Source organism: Cannabis sativa, chromosome 2 (assembly GCF_029168945.1).
Source record: "Cannabis sativa cultivar Pink pepper isolate KNU-18-1 chromosome 2, ASM2916894v1, whole genome shotgun sequence".
NCBI lineage: Eukaryota > Viridiplantae > Streptophyta > Magnoliopsida > Rosales > Cannabaceae > Cannabis > Cannabis sativa.
The window spans coordinates 89,846,543-89,863,612 of NC_083602.1; the positions used below are offsets into that span (position 1 = coordinate 89,846,543).

Here is a 17,070-nt window from a genome sequence, read left to right on the forward strand (position 1 = left end):
TTAATAACCTATACATAAAGCAATTATATTTAAAAAATGATAGTGTCCTCCCATGATATAAATACAGATCAATTAAACCTAAATAGTAAATACAGAAATTAAATTAAACTTAAAGTGAGAATTTACGTGTGTTGAGTCCGTGCAATCATGGGTGCTTCGTTAGAAGAATTAAAAAACGAAAATATTGATCTGGTAAGACTTCATAAAATTCTTTATTATTCAATTTCATGACTCTTAAAATTATAATATATATTTGTGCTAATAATCATTGTTTATCACTGTTGTTACAATGATCAACTTTAATATTCTCTAATAATCATGAATTTGGTGGATAATATTACTTTTTGCCTCTCTCTTAACTAATAAAATTATTGTAAATGTTTCTTTTCTTTCGGTTGCATTGGGTTATTCTTTTTAAACAATTTGATGATGATTCACCAATGTCACTCTAATTTCTAATTTAGTGTAATTCAATTTGGAGAGAGAGAACACTTTGGGCTTAATTTTGCCATTTTTCTGATATTGTTCTTGGGTTTGTATTCTTGGTTTCGGGTTGAGTTTTGGTGTAGTGGTTAAAGCCGTGAGTTGAGTGAGTAAAACCAATATAGGAGAGATCTATATAAAAGTGGGTATCTATAAAAATTAATTGTTATAAAGAGGAGCGAATAGGGGTTTTGATTAGGGTTTTCTTGGGTTTGTTGGGCTGATATCTCTTTCTTAGTGGGCTGAATTTGCATGATTGAGAGTCTTGTTGGGCCGAACCATATTGACACTTGGTTGTTCGGCTCTTTATTGTTGGGCCTGTAAGAAAATTGCATGTGAGTTTATAAAAATACACGCAGAATAATAGAAAATTGAAAAATACCACTTTTTGCATTTTGTACTGATTTGAGTTGTGTTAGAAAACTGCAGATTTCTAACATAAGCATCTCTGTAAGTATTAATAATGGTGACAAATTTTATATATTTAATGTATTAATTTTGTGTGACTAAATTATAGGAACGACTTCCTATTGAGGAAGTGTTTGAGGTGCTGAAATCAACAAGAGAAGGTTTGAGCAGTGATGATGCAGAGAGGAGGGTCTCAATATTTGGGCCAAACAAGTTGGAAGAGAAAAAAGAAAGTAAATTGCTTAAGTTCTTGGGATTTATGTGGAATCCTCTCTCATGGGTTATGGAATCTGCTGCTATCATGGCCATTGTTTTGGCTAATGGAGGGGTAATACTTAGAAACAAACAAAAAACCTTCTCTTTTTTGTATCTTTCTCTCTTTCACTTTCTTAAATACATAACAAAGATTATTCTTTAACCATGCACAGGGCAAACCACCAGATTGGCAAGACTTTGTTGGTATAGTTGTTTTGCTTATCATCAACTCAACAATTAGTTTCATTGAAGAAAACAATGCAGGCAATGCTGCAGCTGCTCTCATGGCTGGTCTAGCCCCCAAGACAAAGGTATATATTATGCCCTCTTTGGCTTAGCTTATAACAACTCTTCTTTTTTAGCTTTTAGAATTAGAAAAGTCTTTAAAAAGTAGATATTTTTTTATGATATGCAAACACTTTTCATTAAAAAAGATAGTTATTATACTTTAGCTATAAGTGAAAGTAGAAACTTAGCCAAACAGAACTAATGTGGATTGAATATGGTATTGTTTCTCACAAAAAAGTTAATACTAATCTTTTTTTTTCATGAAAAATGAAGGTTTTGAGAGATGGAAGGTGGAGTGAGCAAGATGCTGCAATATTGGTGCCAGGAGATGTTATCAGTATCAAGTTGGGAGACATTGTCCCTGCTGATGCTCGTCTCTTACAAGGCGATCCCTTAAAGATTGATCAATCTGCGCTTACTGGCGAGTCTCTCCCTGTTACCAAGCATCCGGGCAGCCAGGTCTACTCTGGCTCCACCTGCAAGCAGGGTGAGATTGAAGCAGTTGTTATCGCTACTGGTGTACGCACATTCTTTGGGAAAGCTGCTCATTTAGTGGATAGTACTAATCAAGTTGGTCACTTTCAAAAGGTAAGAGTGTCTTTCTTTTCTCATGTCAAGTTAGTTTAAATCATTACTCACAAATTTTCACCATTGTTGAAATGTTTGATCAGGTTTTGACAGCTATTGGTAACTTCTGCATTTGCTCGATAGTAATAGGAAGTGTGATCGAGGCCATTGGGATGGCAATTCAACACAGATCATACAGAGATGGTGTTGACAATATTTTGGTTCTCCTCATTGGTGGTATCCCAATTGCTATGCCAACAGTATTGTCTGTAACCATGGCTATTGGATCTCACCGTCTTTCGCAGCAAGGCGCTATAACCAAGAGGATGACAGCAATTGAAGAGATGGCGGGAATGGATGTTCTTTGTAGTGATAAAACTGGAACTCTTACTCTCAACAAACTTACAGTTGATAAGTCTTTGATTGAGGTGAGTAACTATGCTCAAATTAAGTATTTATAGAAGAAAATAATTTGATAATTTGAGCCTTTATTATAATGAATGCATTGCATAATTCTAGGTGTTCAAGGACATAGATAAGGACACTGTTGTCTTGCTTGCGGCTAGAGCTTCTAGAGTTGAAAACCAAGATGCCATTGATGCTTCAATCGTTGGGATGTTAGGTGACCCCAAAGAGGTAAAATACTAAAGGCTTTTCCCTAAAACATAAAGAATTGAAGCAATGAACTCTTGTTTATTCTTGTTGGTGTGTGTTATAGGCAAGAGAAGGAATCACTGAGGTACATTTTCTACCTTTCAATCCTGTGGATAAGCGCACTGCAATCACTTACATTGACAACAATGGAAACTGGCATAGATGCAGCAAGGGTGCTCCCGAGCAAGTAAGCTAAAATCCTCCTCTTGTTCAACCATTTTATTATCTCTAAGCTTTGATGGAAACTAACTATGTCAATTCTGTTCTATGCAAGATTATTGATCTTTGTAATCTCACTGGCCAAGTAAAAGTAAAAGCACATGCAATCATTGACAAGTACGCTGAACGCGGTCTTCGTTCCTTGGCAGTTGCACGACAGGTAAATCAAGAACAAGTTACTTTATTGATTGACTCTTTTATCTCAATTGAAACATAATGATTGGATTGTTTATTATGTCAAATTATAGACTGTTCTAGAGAAAACAAAGGAGAGTGCTGGAGAACCATGGGAGTTTGTAGGTTTGATGCCTCTCTTTGACCCTCCAAGGCATGATAGCGCTGAGACTATTCGCCGAGCTCTTGAGCTTGGTGTCAATGTGAAGATGATCACTGGTGACCAACTTGCAATTGGAAAGGAGACTGGTCGTAGACTTGGTATGGGAACTAATATGTATCCTTCATCCTTTCTCCTTGGCCAGAATAGAGATGAATCCACTGCTGGCATTCCCATTGATGAGCTTATTGAGAATGCAGATGGATTTGCTGGTGTCTTCCCTGGTAATAATGATATTGTATTATTGATAATGAGGATTCATGGCATTTTCTATTCCCTAGTATTGACTTATTTGATATATTTTTCAGAACACAAGTATGAGATTGTTAAAAGGCTACAAGAAAGGAAACATATATGTGGTATGACTGGAGATGGTGTCAATGATGCTCCGGCACTTAAGAAGGCAGACATTGGTATAGCTGTTGCTGATGCAACTGATGCAGCTAGAAGTGCATCTGACATTGTTTTGACAGAGCCAGGATTGAGTGTCATCATCAGCGCCGTGTTGACAAGCCGAGCCATCTTCCAGAGGATGAAGAATTACACAATTTACGCGGTTTCTATTACAATTCGTATTGTGTTGGGATTCATGTTGGTAGCTCTCATTTGGAAGTTTGATTTCTCACCATTCATGGTTTTGATCATTGCCATCTTGAATGATGGGACAATCATGACCATTTCAAAGGACAGAGTCAAACCATCTCCTATGCCTGACTCATGGAAACTAAAGGAGATTTTCACTACTGGAATTGTTCTTGGAACCTACATGGCTCTCATGACTGTACTCTTCTTCTGGATTGCACATAGCACAGAATTTTTCTCTGTACGTAATACCCTATTAGTTCAATATTTTCACTAACAATTCAATTAGAATAAACTCTAAAATCCAACTATTTGCAGGAAAAGTTCCATTTAACTCCTCTTAAGACCTTGCCTGAACTTAACTCAGCTCTCTACCTTCAAGTAAGCATCATTAGTCAAGCACTCATCTTTGTGACCCGTTCAAGGAGTTGGTCTTTTGTTGAACGCCCCGGTTTCTTGCTTCTTGGAGCCTTCATGGCCGCGCAACTGGTTTGTAGTTTCTTTCTCTTCTTTTTTTCCCTTCTAGTTTACATAACAAGCCACCCACATCCTTTAATGAATTTTTTTACTTATACAAACAGGTGGCCACTCTAATTGCTGTGTATGCAAACTGGGGTTTTGCTAAAATCCAAGGAATTGGTTGGGGATGGGCTGGTGTGATCTGGCTTTTCAGCATTGTCACTTACTTCCCTCTTGATGTTCTCAAGTTCATGACTCGATATGCATTGAGTGGCAAAGCCTGGAATACCATGCTTCACAGCAAGGTTTTCTTTCTTTAACTCTCTCTATTGAAAAAATATGTATGTATCCACCAATATAATCACTTACTTTTTTTTTTTTTTTATGAAAACCAATTAAGATTGCTTTCACAACAAGGAGGGATTATGGAAGAGGCCAAAGGGAAGCTCAATGGGCATCGGCTCAACGAACAGTTGATGGTCTTCAACCTCCATTACCTCATTACAACAACGATAACCATGAACTGTCTGAGATTGCTGAACAAGCCAGAATACGTGCTGAAATTGCTAGGTAAAATCTCAAAAACATACACATATATCTGTTATTAGACACCAGTACTTCCCAATACTTTCTATAAATAGTGTCTCACGATTAATTAACAATATTCCCTAACCGTTATTTTCTTAAGTTTATGAGACTCAAAACTTAATTACATCAATAGATGTATGACACTGAGAAAGGTGTTAGGTACCAGTAGTACATTTTAACAATACTCGATTTTAGTTATTACCAAATTGTTCATAATGTTATATTAATATGGATTCTGATTTTTTTAGGTTGACGGAGAACCGTACGTTGAAGGATCGCGTTGAATCTGTAGTGATGCGCAAGGGGCTTGAGCTTGATGATATTCGGCTGAATTACACTTTGTAAAAAGTCATCATTCTTCAGAAAAAGTTTTTTTTTTCTTCATTATTAGGATTTTCATTTAGTTATTTATTTTTTTAGATCAAATTTTCACTTAGATTTTGTCATTTATTTTTAGTTATGCTTAATGATATAGGAAATTTTAGATATGCTTAGAGCGATATATGGAAAAGAACTAAGAGCTCTAATGTGTATATTGAGATATGCTTATGTTAATATTGCATGTGAAATGTACATATACTTAGTTTGATTTTTAATTTTATTTTATTAATGTATATTTTTAGTTATATAATTAGTTTTTTTTATGTGTGGATGTTATTCAATAAATAATATCATTTTTATTTAAAAATATTTAATTTAAATGTTATTTATGGAAAGATTATACAATAATATTTAAAATTTGTTATTAATTATAATTTTAGTTTAATCGTAAAATTTTACTTTTTATTTTTAATATCATTCACTATTTTAATTTTATTTTTTAAAAAAATAACATAAATATATATTTTTTAATTGCAAAAGTATCGACATCTTCTTTAAGAAACATAAATATATATATTTTTTTATTTTATTGTTTAAAAAGAAAGTAATAATAGAAATGTATTTTTTAGATGTGTAGATTGAGTAAAAAATAATAATAGAAAGATATTTTTTAGATATATATATATATATATATACTAGGTAGGAGTTACGTGCCGAGGCACGTAAATATTAGTTTTAGGTAAAGTTTAGTTTTTTTTTTTTTTATTTCTTCTTATTTAGATTGTATGTGAAGGTATGATCATACGAATGATTTGTTTTATCAAATTAATATTTGTGCTATTATAATTAATTGGTAAAATATAATTAGGTATATATAAATCATAATAAAATAATACTTATTATTTACTTTTAGAAAACTGGGTATATGAAATACTTGCATACACTACTCCATGTAAATCCATAAATAACAAGTCAAGAGAAAGAAAAAGAAGCTCGGCACCAAGAAAAGTCTCAACACTAAATAAAATAAAATTACTGTAAAAAAAAAAAGGTAACTTCTGCCTAATCTTCCATTGGTTCAACTGCTTGAATGGTGAACTGATTGTACTTTGAACTCATTGTTCGGATTGCATCTACGTACAACTGAATTCTCCATTTTTTGGCTGATAATTGCTTCGTAGTTTTTTGGACAAACAACTTATGTTTCTGTAAAAAAAAATGATTAGTTATAAGTTTTAATGTATTTCTATGTACGAAAATGTATAAATTTTACATATTTATTTTTTATAGTTATCTCGTCCGAATATGATCTTAATTTTACATATTCATTTTTTTATAGTTACCTCGTCTGAATATGATCCACTATACAATCCAGCTGTTGTCCAATACTTTGTAAAATTCTTCTTAACCCTTTTCAAAAGCTCTAAAATGTAGTCACCCTTATTGTTATACTTGTAGCAGTTGCCCCAAATAAACTGTACATCTTTGAATACATCCTCAGAGTTAGAATACTTAACACCACTTTCAAGATTGCTACATATTGTTCCGAAATCCATTAGTGTGTCTATCACATCAAAATAATCCTGGTCTCACAAAAAAGAAAAATTCAATTTCAGCTTGAATGAATCTTCAACTTCACTTTGAAATACAGGTGTGTTTATATACTTACAGGAATTCCAAAAGCAATTGGATTAACAGGGGAATTGAACGGTTCAGCAGCATCCATTTTCATTACCTTTTGAATCACCTACAACAAGCAACATAAAAAACAATAAAAAACCAATGACACAATACTAATCGAAAACTACATTATCCAACAATTTTAACTAACCATAAGACAAGTATCTAACTCTTCCTTATCATATCGATGATCTCCAACCGCGGTCTTAAGTTCCTTTAATGGACTCTGATTTAATATTGAAGTGAGGCAAAAATATAATAATTGGTTAGATCATGTTTTTTACTCATGAGATGCCGAAACATAGTTCTAATGTATGCCATAACAAAAGTAAATGAAAACATGTAGCCAGAAAGAAGTTAATAGCTTTCCTTTTTGAAAAAAAAAATAAAAATAGGAGAAAAGTGTGGCATTGTATTTCACTGATGGAATGAAACCATATTTTTATCAGTTTTGTTTAATAAACCAAAATTAAACCACAACCAATTATTATATTTTGCCTCACTTCAATTTGAAATTTTTACATTTTCAGACCATCACAGAGGATTGACAAGGCCACATTAATGCTAAAACTAAGGATTTCATTAGAAATCGTATCTCCCGTACCATGGAATCTTTGGCAGCACGTCCAATGTGGTGCCATTTGACCCTTTTTTACTTCAAGGAAATTATAAGCTTGAAAGTCTATTATTATCTTTTCCCTTGGGGAAAAGAAGAAGATAAAGGAAACATAGATAGGTTTTACAATTGTTGCTAAAGCCTCAAAACAAACAAGAATAAATCATGTGTAACACATACAATTGCCTGAAAAGTTTGGAATTTTACACAGCATAATACCTGGGAAGTTAAAAAGTAAGTTTTGCATGGAACTTAAATTTGATTCCTTGATGATCTCATGTGGCTTTGAGCCAAAATCTCCGAACAACTTAGGTGGCTCGATTTTCCATTGTCTTGCTCATGTAACTCCTCAACAACCGCATAAGAGCAATGTAGAGAAAAACACCGTATAATCGTACGTGCAGTATGTTTCTACATACTTGTACAATAGACAGTATGCCAAAATGCAAAATATATTCAGGCCCAACAATAAGTTATTCACACAAATCAAAAAGCTAAGCAATTGAACAACGCTGAAACTAATATTACCACACACGCAAAGTATGTTTACCTTTACTAAGAACTTCAAGATTAAGGTCCTTCTCGTGATAAAAAATTGGATTCTTAAAATGTTTAAATAATATGTGGCATACACCATTCCCCACCTGCAGACACAAGAAATTAAAAAACAACAAACTTATAGTGCCAGCTAGTAAGCTATCTGTCAACATTTTCCAAATACAAAATTCAACATAAACAAAAGAACTCACTTCAGGAAAGTTCTTGTTAGATAACAAAATGGGAAAGAAAATGTTTTCTTTCACTATTAGTTGGACTAAATTACTTCTGCCGGCTGCAGAACAAATTAAACTGCCAGACTGAAAACTGATAATGTGGAGCTGAGGAAATCTGCAACAATATAACCACACTACATAGCATCAGATAGAAAGATATGAATAGATTAATAGATAAAAGAAAAAGAGCAAGAGAGCGAGAGCAGACCACATATTGAGTATTTTAGCTAAAATGTCTTTAGGGAATTTGAAAAGTGCAAATATCAATTCTTTACCTTTGTTGAAGTAACTTTACTTTTTCAAAAAATGTAACAGCTTCAAACTCATTTGTGAAAGAACTTTCAGAAAATTGTCCAGCGAGTACTAAGTAGTTTCCATTTTTTTTAAAGACATTGTTGCTCCCTTCCAATTTGTTCAACCAACAATGAGATGCGCCTGAATGTAATATAAACAAAAAATGGATAAAATTTGGAGTAACGTCCTGGGAATTCTCATTCTTCATAATACTTACTCATTATATATAACAAAAAATTATTTCATCCAAAAATAGTATGATCATAGCTATTGAAAATGTAACAAATAATAATATATATATATATAATTACCTGTAGAGCTTAGGATCCAAGATCAAATCTTCCCATAAGTAACAAAAAATAATTCACTATTACAAAAGGATCATTATCTAGCAAAATGAAAGTATGAAATTACTTTATACCTTCTGGTTGATCCAAAGAGGATTTAATGAATGACACAATATTAGATTCTGAGGTAAACTTATTAGGCAATTTCGAAGCAGATGAGAACCTGAAAAAGACTGTCTTTTAGAAATTAATTAAAAAGCTAAATTGATTAAATTACTGAACTTTGGTTTGGATTCTGGTTTTTATTGTAATTTAGCATAATAATTTGATTATAAGAAGATGAAACACAAACGTGGGCACAAGAAAGGGAAGATGGAAGATAGTGCTAGTTCTTTGCTTGAAGCTACATTGAGTACACTTGGGAATTCGTCCAAGAAAGCTGGGAGCATAAAGATTAAGTCTTCAAAGTCTCTTGGACGAAGTATTAAACAGGCTAATAATGATGATGTTCCAACAATAAGAGAAGAGAGTCCATTAAAGGAACTGAAGACCCCAGTTTGAGATCATCGATATTTCAAACAAGCAATCCCGATATTGTAACTTGAATATAATCTCCGAAGCTTGAATTTTTCGCATCAGAAATCGAATCAACAGAGAAGATTAGCATAGTCATGAAGTCATTGGTCTCCACCTTCATACCAAGTCCAAACATTGTAAAACGATACACTTATTCATTCCCAAAATACATAATTTAAAAGAACAAAAAAAAAAAGTTATCGAACGAAACCTAATTCATAGCCATCACAACAATCCATTAAAAATTAAGTAAATAAAATACTATAATTCAAACGTACACAATCCTAGATCAGCTTCGTAATCAAACCAAATCAATAATAAATTAAAGACCAAAGTAGCAACCCCAGAAAATAAAATTTGGGGGAAATTAATTAAAAAGCTAAATTGATTAAAATAGATTCGTTCCTCAATGCAAAAAACAACACTGCTCTCTCTATCTCTCTCGTGATAGTGAGCAGGTAGGAATTTGAATTGATAAATTGAAAATTGAAAGGAATCAAAAGAGAAGAGTAATGTACCTTAAACGATCTTGTCCAATGTAAGCTTATATATCGATCTTCTGTGATGGATTCAAAAATTAATCTCAGAACAAAATTCTTCCCTTAAGAACTCTGAAAAGATTAATTTTTCCTCTAAGTTTCATCACGCAAATTGCGAACATACACAAACCCATTTGAGAGGACTCCTTTTCCTGCATGGTTAGCCATTGGTCTCCACCTTCATACCAAGTCCCAACACTGTAAAACGATAGACTTATTCATTCCCAAAATACATAATTTAAAAGAACAAAAAAAAAAACATCGAACGATGATACACTTATTCTTCAATCGTCGACTCCAACTGAGAGTGAGAAGACGATTAAACGAAAAGACCAGGATGAAGTTCTTGGGCGATGCATCTGGAGGCAGCAGAAGAAGAAAGATGATATGCAGACTATTCTTCAATCGTCGACTCCAATTGAGAGTGAGAAAACGATTCAACGAAAAGGAAAGGAAAGTTAACGGCGTTAAAAGGAAAGTTTAAAAAAATGGTGGACGATTCTTTTTGGGGTTAAATTTAACAGAATATTCTTTTATTTGTAAAGCATATTCTGTTAAACCAAGAATTGCCGTTAGATAGGCACTTTTAATATATAAAGATATATATGCAATAAGTTTAAATTTAAATTTATGTTATATAATTACATTTAATTTAATATGAGATAAAATATAAATGATATATGTGTAGTGATTTTATATTTTAATTGTAATATTTTTTTAAAAAATAACATTATTTTAACATAGTAAAAAAAAGTAAAAAAAAAATATATCCTGATACTTTTTGGACACTATAGAAGTAACTGTAAAAGTAACTTGGAACAATTAATAAAGATAATGATAAAAGGAACCTACTTATTTTAACATTATTAAAGTAACCTAAATAATTACATGCATAACAAATAGTAACCTAGTACTTTTAAATGCCATAAAAATTAACATATGCTAGAGACAACATCACAAAGTAACCCGATATATTTTTAATACCACTACCATTACACATGTAGTTTATTGGCAATATAAAAAAGTAACATAATATTTTTTAAACGCCACTACTATTACACATGGATATATAAAAAAGTAAAGCACGATTACAAGCTTGGATTTGAACACGGGATGTTCTATTTAAGAAAAGCAGACTGGTACGAGAAAAATACAGTACGAATTCGAGCACAACATAAAAATACCAGACTTACGGGCCATGCTGGCTTACTCTTTAAAAATAGTGGCAAAACATGATACCACCTTTATTTTTTTAAAGCAACACGACCTATCTTTTGAAAAATATGGGCTGACACACGAATTTAGAGTAAAGGAAATTACATTCTATACCCTTTTTATATTGTCCTCTTTTATTTTTACCCTTTTTTTTAAAGTCTATCATTTTTACCTATTTTTTTAAACATTGTACCAATTTTGCCCCTGTCACTTCAAGATACTCTCCATGTGACTCTCTTATGTCAAGGTATTTTGGGTACAATACATATAAAAAGAGGTATGTTTCAAATAAATATAAAATTAGAGACAAATTTAGTTAATTGATTAATAAAAGAGGCATTTTTTAACTTATAGCCCATTGGGTCTCATTATAAAAAACAGGCCCATTGAGCCTTATTATGAAGAAAGGCCCATTGGGCCAGAATCAGCTACAGGTACACCTATACACATACACCTACACCATCTTGTTTCCTCCTTCTCTCCCCGAAACGAAGAAGAACCAAGTTCTTCAGGAGCCGATCATGATTAGCGTTCTAGCTCAGGTAATCCATGCAACTTTCATTCAACATCTCATGTCATCCATCGGATTTCGTTTAGTTTCGCTTTTTCTCAATTTGATTTGATTCGTTTGTTTGTGTTTTTTGCAGGAGCGGTTGCTGGGGGCCGCACTCGGAAGCATATTCACTGGAATGGTAGTATTCGAGCAGCGAAGAAGCATTTATAAGTCCATTTCAGATACTCAGCCTCAATTAAACTCCCAATTTCAGGTAATTTCTTCTCTTTCTCTTTTTATTTATTCGTATTGTGTCGTAGTTTAGGTTTATGAAACCCTAGAATTCGATTGTATTAAGTTACTTACTTGTTTTGTTTCGTGTAATTTTATAAATTTCACTTAAATATTTCTTTTCTTTTTCTGATATTGTTCTTGGGTTTGTATTCTTGGTTTCGGGTTGAGTTTTGGTGTAGTGGTTAAAGCCGTGAGTTGAGTGAGTAAAACCAATATAGGAGAGATCTATATAAAAGTGGGTATCTATAAAAATTAATTGGTAAAAGGAGGAGCCGAATAGGGGTTTTGATTAGGGTTTTCTTGGGTTTGTTGGGCTGATATCTCTTTCTTAGTGGGCTGAATTTGCATGATTGAGAGTCTTGTTGGGCCGAACCATATTGACACTTGGTTGTTCGGCTCTTTATTGTTGGGCCTGTAAGAAAATTGCATGTGAGTTTATAAAATTACACGCAGAATAATAGAAAATTGAAAAATACCACTTTTTGCATTTTGTACTGATTTGAGTTGTGTTAGAAAACTGCAGATTTCTAACATAAGCATCTCTATAAGTATTAATAATGGTGACAAATTTTATATATTTAATGTATTAATTTTGTGTGACTAATTATAGGAACGACTTCCTATTGAGGAAGTGTTTGAGGTGCTGAAATCAACAAGAGAAGGTTTGAGCAGTGATGATGCAGAGAGGAGGGTCTCAATATTTGGGCCAAACAAGTTGGAAGAGAAGAAAGAAAGTAAATTGCTTAAGTTCTTGGGATTTATGTGGAATCCTCTCTCATGGGTTATGGAATCTGCTGCTATCATGGCCATTGTTTTAGCTAATGGAGGGGTAATACTTAGAAACAAACAAAAAACCTTCTCTTTTTTGTATCTTTCTCTCTTTCACTTTCTTAAATACATAACAAAGATTATTCTTTAACCATGCACAGGGCAAACCACCAGATTGGCAAGACTTTGTTGGTATAGTTGTTTTGCTTATCATCAACTCAACAATTAGTTTCATTGAAGAAAACAATGCAGGCAATGCTGCAGCTGCGCTCATGGCTGGTCTAGCCCCCAAGACAAAGGTATATATTATGCCCTCTTTGGCTTAGCTTATAAGAACTCTTCTTTTTTAGCTTTTAGAATTAGAAAAGTCTTTAAAAAGTCCTTATAGGATTGTAGTTTCTCCCAAAAGATATTTTTTTAATGATATCCAAACACTTTTCATTAAAAAACATAGTTATTATACTTTGTACAAGTAGAAACTTAGCCAAACAAGACTAATGTGGATTGAATATGGTATTGTTTCTCACAAAATAGTTATACTATTTTTTTTTTTCATGAAAAAATGAAGGTTTTAAGAGATGGAAGGTGGAGTGAGCAAGATGCTGCAATATTGGTGCCAGGAGATGTTATCAGTATCAAGTTGGGAGACATTGTCCCTGCTGATGGTCGTCTCTTACAAGGCGATCCCTTAAAGATTGATCAGTCTGCGCTCACGGGCGAGTCTCTCCCTGTTACCAAGCATCCCGGCAGCCAGGTCTACTCTGGCTCCACCTGCAAGCAGGGTGAGATTGAAGCAATTGTTATCGCTACAGGTGTGCGAACATTCTTTGGGAAAGCTGCTCATTTAGTGGACAGTACTAATCAAGTTGGTCACTTTCAAAAGGTAAGAGTGTCTTTCTTTTCTCATGTCAAGTTAGTTTAAATCATTACTCACAAATTTTCACCATTGTTGAAATGTTTGATCAGGTTTTGACAGCAATTGGTAACTTCTGCATCTGCTCGATAGTAATAGGAAGTGTGATCGAGGCCATTGGGATAGCAATTCAACACAGATCATACAGAGATGGTGTTGACAATATTTTGGTTCTCCTCATTGGTGGTATCCCAATTGCTATGCCAACAGTATTGTCTGTTACCATGGCTATTGGATCTCACCGTCTTTCGCAGCAAGGCGCTATAACCAAGAGGATGACAGCAATTGAAGAGATGGCGGGAATGGATGTTCTTTGTAGTGATAAAACTGGAACTCTTACTCTCAACAAACTTACAGTTGATAAGTCTTTGATTGAGGTGAGTAACTATGCTCAAATTAAGTATTTATAGAAGAAAATAATTTGATAATTTGAGCCTTTATTATAATGAATGCATTGCATAATTCTAGGTGTTCAAGGACATAGATAAGGACACTGTTGTCTTGCTTGCGGCTAGAGCTTCTAGAGTTGAAAACCAAGATGCCATTGATGCTTCAATCGTTGGGATGTTAGGTGACCCCAAAGAGGTAAAATACTAAAGGCTTTTCCCTAAAACATAAAGAATTGAAGCAATGAACTCTTGTTTATTCTTGTTGGTGTGTGTTATAGGCAAGAGAAGGAATCACTGAGGTACATTTTCTACCTTTCAATCCTGTGGATAAGCGCACTGCAATCACTTACATTGACAACAATGGAAACTGGCATAGATGCAGCAAGGGTGCTCCCGAGCAAGTAAGCTAAAATCCTCCTCTTGTTCAACCATTTTATTATCTATAAGCTTTGATGGAAACTAACTATGTCAATTCTGTTCTATGCAAGATTATTGATCTTTGTAATCTCACTGGCCAAGTAAAAGTAAAAGCACATGCAATCATTGACAAGTACGCTGAACGCGGTCTTCGTTCCTTGGCAGTTGCACGACAGGTAAATCAAGAACAAGTTACTTTATTGATTGACTCTTTTATCTCAATTGAAACATAATGATTGGATTGTTTATTATGTCAAATTATAGACTGTTCTAGAGAAAACAAAGGAGAGTGCTGGAGAACCATGGGAGTTTGTAGGTCTGATGCCTCTCTTTGACCCTCCAAGGCATGATAGCGCTGAGACTATTCGCCGAGCTCTTGAGCTTGGTGTCAATGTGAAGATGATCACTGGTGACCAACTTGCAATTGGAAAGGAGACTGGTCGTAGACTTGGTATGGGAACTAATATGTATCCTTCATCCTTTCTCCTTGGCCAGAATAGAGATGAATCCACTGCTGGCATTCCCATTGATGAGCTTATTGAGAATGCAGATGGTTTCGCTGGTGTCTTCCCTGGTAATAATCATATTGTATTATTGATAATGAGGATTCATGGCATTTTCTATTCACTAGTATTGACTTATTTGATATATTTTTCAGAACACAAGTATGAGATTGTTAAAAGGCTACAAGAAAGGAAACATATATGTGGTATGACTGGAGATGGTGTCAATGATGCTCCGGCACTTAAGAAGGCAGACATTGGTATAGTTGTTGCTGATGCAACTGATGCAGCTAGAAGTGCATCTGACATTGTTTTGACAGAGCCAGGATTGAGTGTCATCATCAGCGCCGTGTTGACAAGCCGAGCCATCTTCCAGAGGATGAAGAATTACACAATTTACGCAGTTTCTATTACAATCCGTATTGTGTTGGGATTCATGTTGGTAGCTCTCATTTGGAAGTTTGATTTCTCACCATTCATGGTTTTGATCATTGCCATCTTGAATGATGGGACAATCATGACCATTTCAAAGGACAGAGTCAAACCATCTCCTATGCCTGACTCATGGAAACTAAAAGAGATTTTCACTACTGGAATTGTTCTTGGAACCTACATGGCTCTCATGACTGTACTCTTCTTCTGGATTGCACATAGCACAGAATTTTTCTCTGTACGTAATACCCTATTAGTTCAATATTTTCACTAACAATTCAATTAGAATAAACTCTAAAATCCAACTATTTGCAGGAAAAGTTCCATTTAACTCCTCTTAAGACTTTGCCTGAACTTAACTCAGCTCTCTACCTTCAAGTAAGCATCATTAGTCAAGCACTCATCTTTGTGACCCGTTCAAGGAGTTGGTCTTTTGTTGAACGCCCTGGTTTCTTGCTTCTTGGAGCCTTCATGGCCGCGCAACTGGTTTGTAGTTTCTTTCTCTTCTTTTTTTCCCTTCTAGTTTACATAACAAGCCACCCACATCCTTTAATGAATTTTTCTACTTATACAAACAGGTGGCCACTCTAATTGCTGTGTATGCAAACTGGGGTTTTGCTAAAATCCAAGGAATTGGTTGGGGATGGGCTGGTGTGATCTGGCTTTTCAGCATTGTCACTTACTTCCCTCTTGATGTTCTCAAGTTTCTGACTCGATATGCATTGAGTGGCAAAGCCTGGAATACCATGCTTCACAGCAAGGTTTTCTTTCTTTAACTCTCTCTCTATTGAAAAAATATGTATGTATCCACCAATATAATCACTTGCTTTTTTTTTTTATGAAAACCAATTAAGATTGCTTTCACAACAAGGAGGGATTATGGAAGAGGCCAAAGGGAAGCTCAATGGGCATCGGCTCAACGAATAGTTGATGGTCTTCAACCTCCATTACCTCATTACAACAACGATAACCATGAACTGTCTGAGATTGCTGAACAAGCCAGAATACGTGCTGAAATTGCTAGGTAAAATCTCAAAAACATACACATATATCTGTTATTAGACACCAGTACTTCCCAATACCTTCTATAAATAGTGTCTCACGAAAATTAACAATATTCCCTAAACGTTATTTTCTTAAGTACATTTTAACAATACTCGATTTTAGTTATTACTAAATTGTTCATAATGTTATATTAATAAGGATTCTGATTTTTTTAGGTTGACGGAGAACCGTACGTTGAAGGATCGCGTTGAATCTGTAGTGATGCGCAAGGGGCTTGAGCTTGATGATATTCGGCTGAATTACACTTTGTAAAAAGTCATCATTCTTCAGAAAAAGTTTTTTTTTTCTTCATTATTAGGATTTTCATTTAGTTATTTATTTTTTTAGATCAAATTTTCACTTAGATTTTGTCATTTATTTTTAGTTATGCTTAATGATATAGGAAATTTTAGATATGCTTAGATAACATATGGAAAAGAACTAAGAGCTCTAATGTGTATATTGAGATATGCTTATGTTAATATTGCATGTGAAATGTACATATACTTAGTTTGATTTTTAATTTTATTTTATTAATGTATATTTTTAGTTATATAATTAGTTTTTTTATGTGTGGATGTTATTCAATAAATAATATCATTTTTATTTAAAAATATTTAATTTAAACGTTATTTATGGAAATATTATATAATAATATTTAAAATTTGTTATTAATTAT

General features: G+C 33.8%; 5 protein-coding genes across 12 annotated transcripts; 3 read left to right on the plus strand and 2 right to left on the minus strand.

Moving 5' to 3' along the window:
- Window positions 1-5,468, plus strand: LOC115719580 (ATPase 8, plasma membrane-type-like). 2 transcript variants are annotated; one of them, XM_061108906.1, is made up of 14 exons: window positions 4-192; window positions 1,001-1,219; window positions 1,320-1,457; window positions 1,708-2,022; window positions 2,106-2,429; window positions 2,521-2,637; window positions 2,720-2,842; window positions 2,930-3,034; window positions 3,123-3,432; window positions 3,517-4,031; window positions 4,109-4,279; window positions 4,372-4,554; window positions 4,650-4,819; window positions 5,086-5,468. In XM_061108906.1, the coding sequence occupies exons 1-14, from the start codon at window positions 148-150 to the stop codon at window positions 5,180-5,182; spliced, it is 2,832 nt and encodes a 943-aa protein (XP_060964889.1). In that variant the 5' UTR covers window positions 4-147; the 3' UTR covers window positions 5,183-5,468. The 2 variants fall into 2 exon arrangements, with proteins under 2 accessions (XP_060964888.1, XP_060964889.1); XM_061108905.1 differs by having other exon boundaries at window positions 1-192; window positions 3,123-4,031.
- A 561-nt stretch (window positions 5,469-6,029) lies between these two features.
- Window positions 6,030-7,773, minus strand: LOC115719581 (bromodomain-containing factor 2-like). Of its 2 annotated transcripts, none has more exons than XM_061108908.1 (4): window positions 7,674-7,773; window positions 6,828-6,905; window positions 6,502-6,741; window positions 6,030-6,364 (listed from the first exon to the last, which is right to left on the minus strand). In XM_061108908.1, the coding sequence occupies exons 2-4, from the start codon at window positions 6,888-6,890 to the stop codon at window positions 6,221-6,223; spliced, it is 447 nt and encodes a 148-aa protein (XP_060964891.1). In that variant the 5' UTR covers window positions 6,891-6,905; window positions 7,674-7,773; the 3' UTR covers window positions 6,030-6,220. The 2 variants fall into 2 exon arrangements, with proteins under 2 accessions (XP_060964891.1, XP_060964890.1); XM_061108907.1 differs by lacking the exon at window positions 7,674-7,773 and adding an exon at window positions 6,990-7,667.
- A 190-nt stretch (window positions 7,774-7,963) lies between these two features.
- Window positions 7,964-10,618, minus strand: LOC133034057 (uncharacterized). Of its 6 annotated transcripts, none has more exons than XR_009686017.1 (6): window positions 10,048-10,618; window positions 9,903-9,943; window positions 8,943-9,499; window positions 8,503-8,662; window positions 8,204-8,342; window positions 8,005-8,098 (listed from the first exon to the last, which is right to left on the minus strand). XR_009686017.1 is itself a non-coding variant. In XM_061109071.1 (3 exons), the coding sequence occupies exons 1-3, from the start codon at window positions 8,727-8,729 to the stop codon at window positions 7,979-7,981; spliced, it is 486 nt and encodes a 161-aa protein (XP_060965054.1). In that variant the 5' UTR covers window positions 8,730-8,936; the 3' UTR covers window positions 7,964-7,978. The 6 variants fall into 6 exon arrangements, 1 of the variants encoding a protein (XP_060965054.1); XR_009686019.1 differs by having other exon boundaries at window positions 8,943-9,031; window positions 10,048-10,529; XR_009686015.1 differs by having other exon boundaries at window positions 9,903-10,615.
- Window positions 10,619-11,536: 918 nt separating this feature from the next.
- On the plus strand, window positions 11,537-11,971 carry LOC115719584 (uncharacterized). Its single transcript, XM_030648682.2, has 2 exons — window positions 11,537-11,680; window positions 11,786-11,971. The coding sequence occupies exons 1-2, from the start codon at window positions 11,537-11,539 to the stop codon at window positions 11,954-11,956; spliced, it is 315 nt and encodes a 104-aa protein (XP_030504542.2). The 3' UTR covers window positions 11,957-11,971.
- A 367-nt stretch (window positions 11,972-12,338) lies between these two features.
- On the plus strand, window positions 12,339-16,949 carry LOC115719594 (ATPase 8, plasma membrane-type-like). The gene is made up of 13 exons (XM_061108909.1): window positions 12,339-12,754; window positions 12,855-12,992; window positions 13,262-13,576; window positions 13,660-13,983; window positions 14,075-14,191; window positions 14,274-14,396; window positions 14,484-14,588; window positions 14,677-14,986; window positions 15,071-15,585; window positions 15,663-15,833; window positions 15,926-16,108; window positions 16,202-16,371; window positions 16,568-16,949. Exons 1-13 carry the CDS (start codon window positions 12,686-12,688, stop codon window positions 16,662-16,664), a joined length of 2,637 nt encoding a protein of 878 aa, XP_060964892.1. The 5' UTR covers window positions 12,339-12,685; the 3' UTR covers window positions 16,665-16,949.
- The last annotated feature ends 121 nt before the right edge of the window (window positions 16,950-17,070 follow it).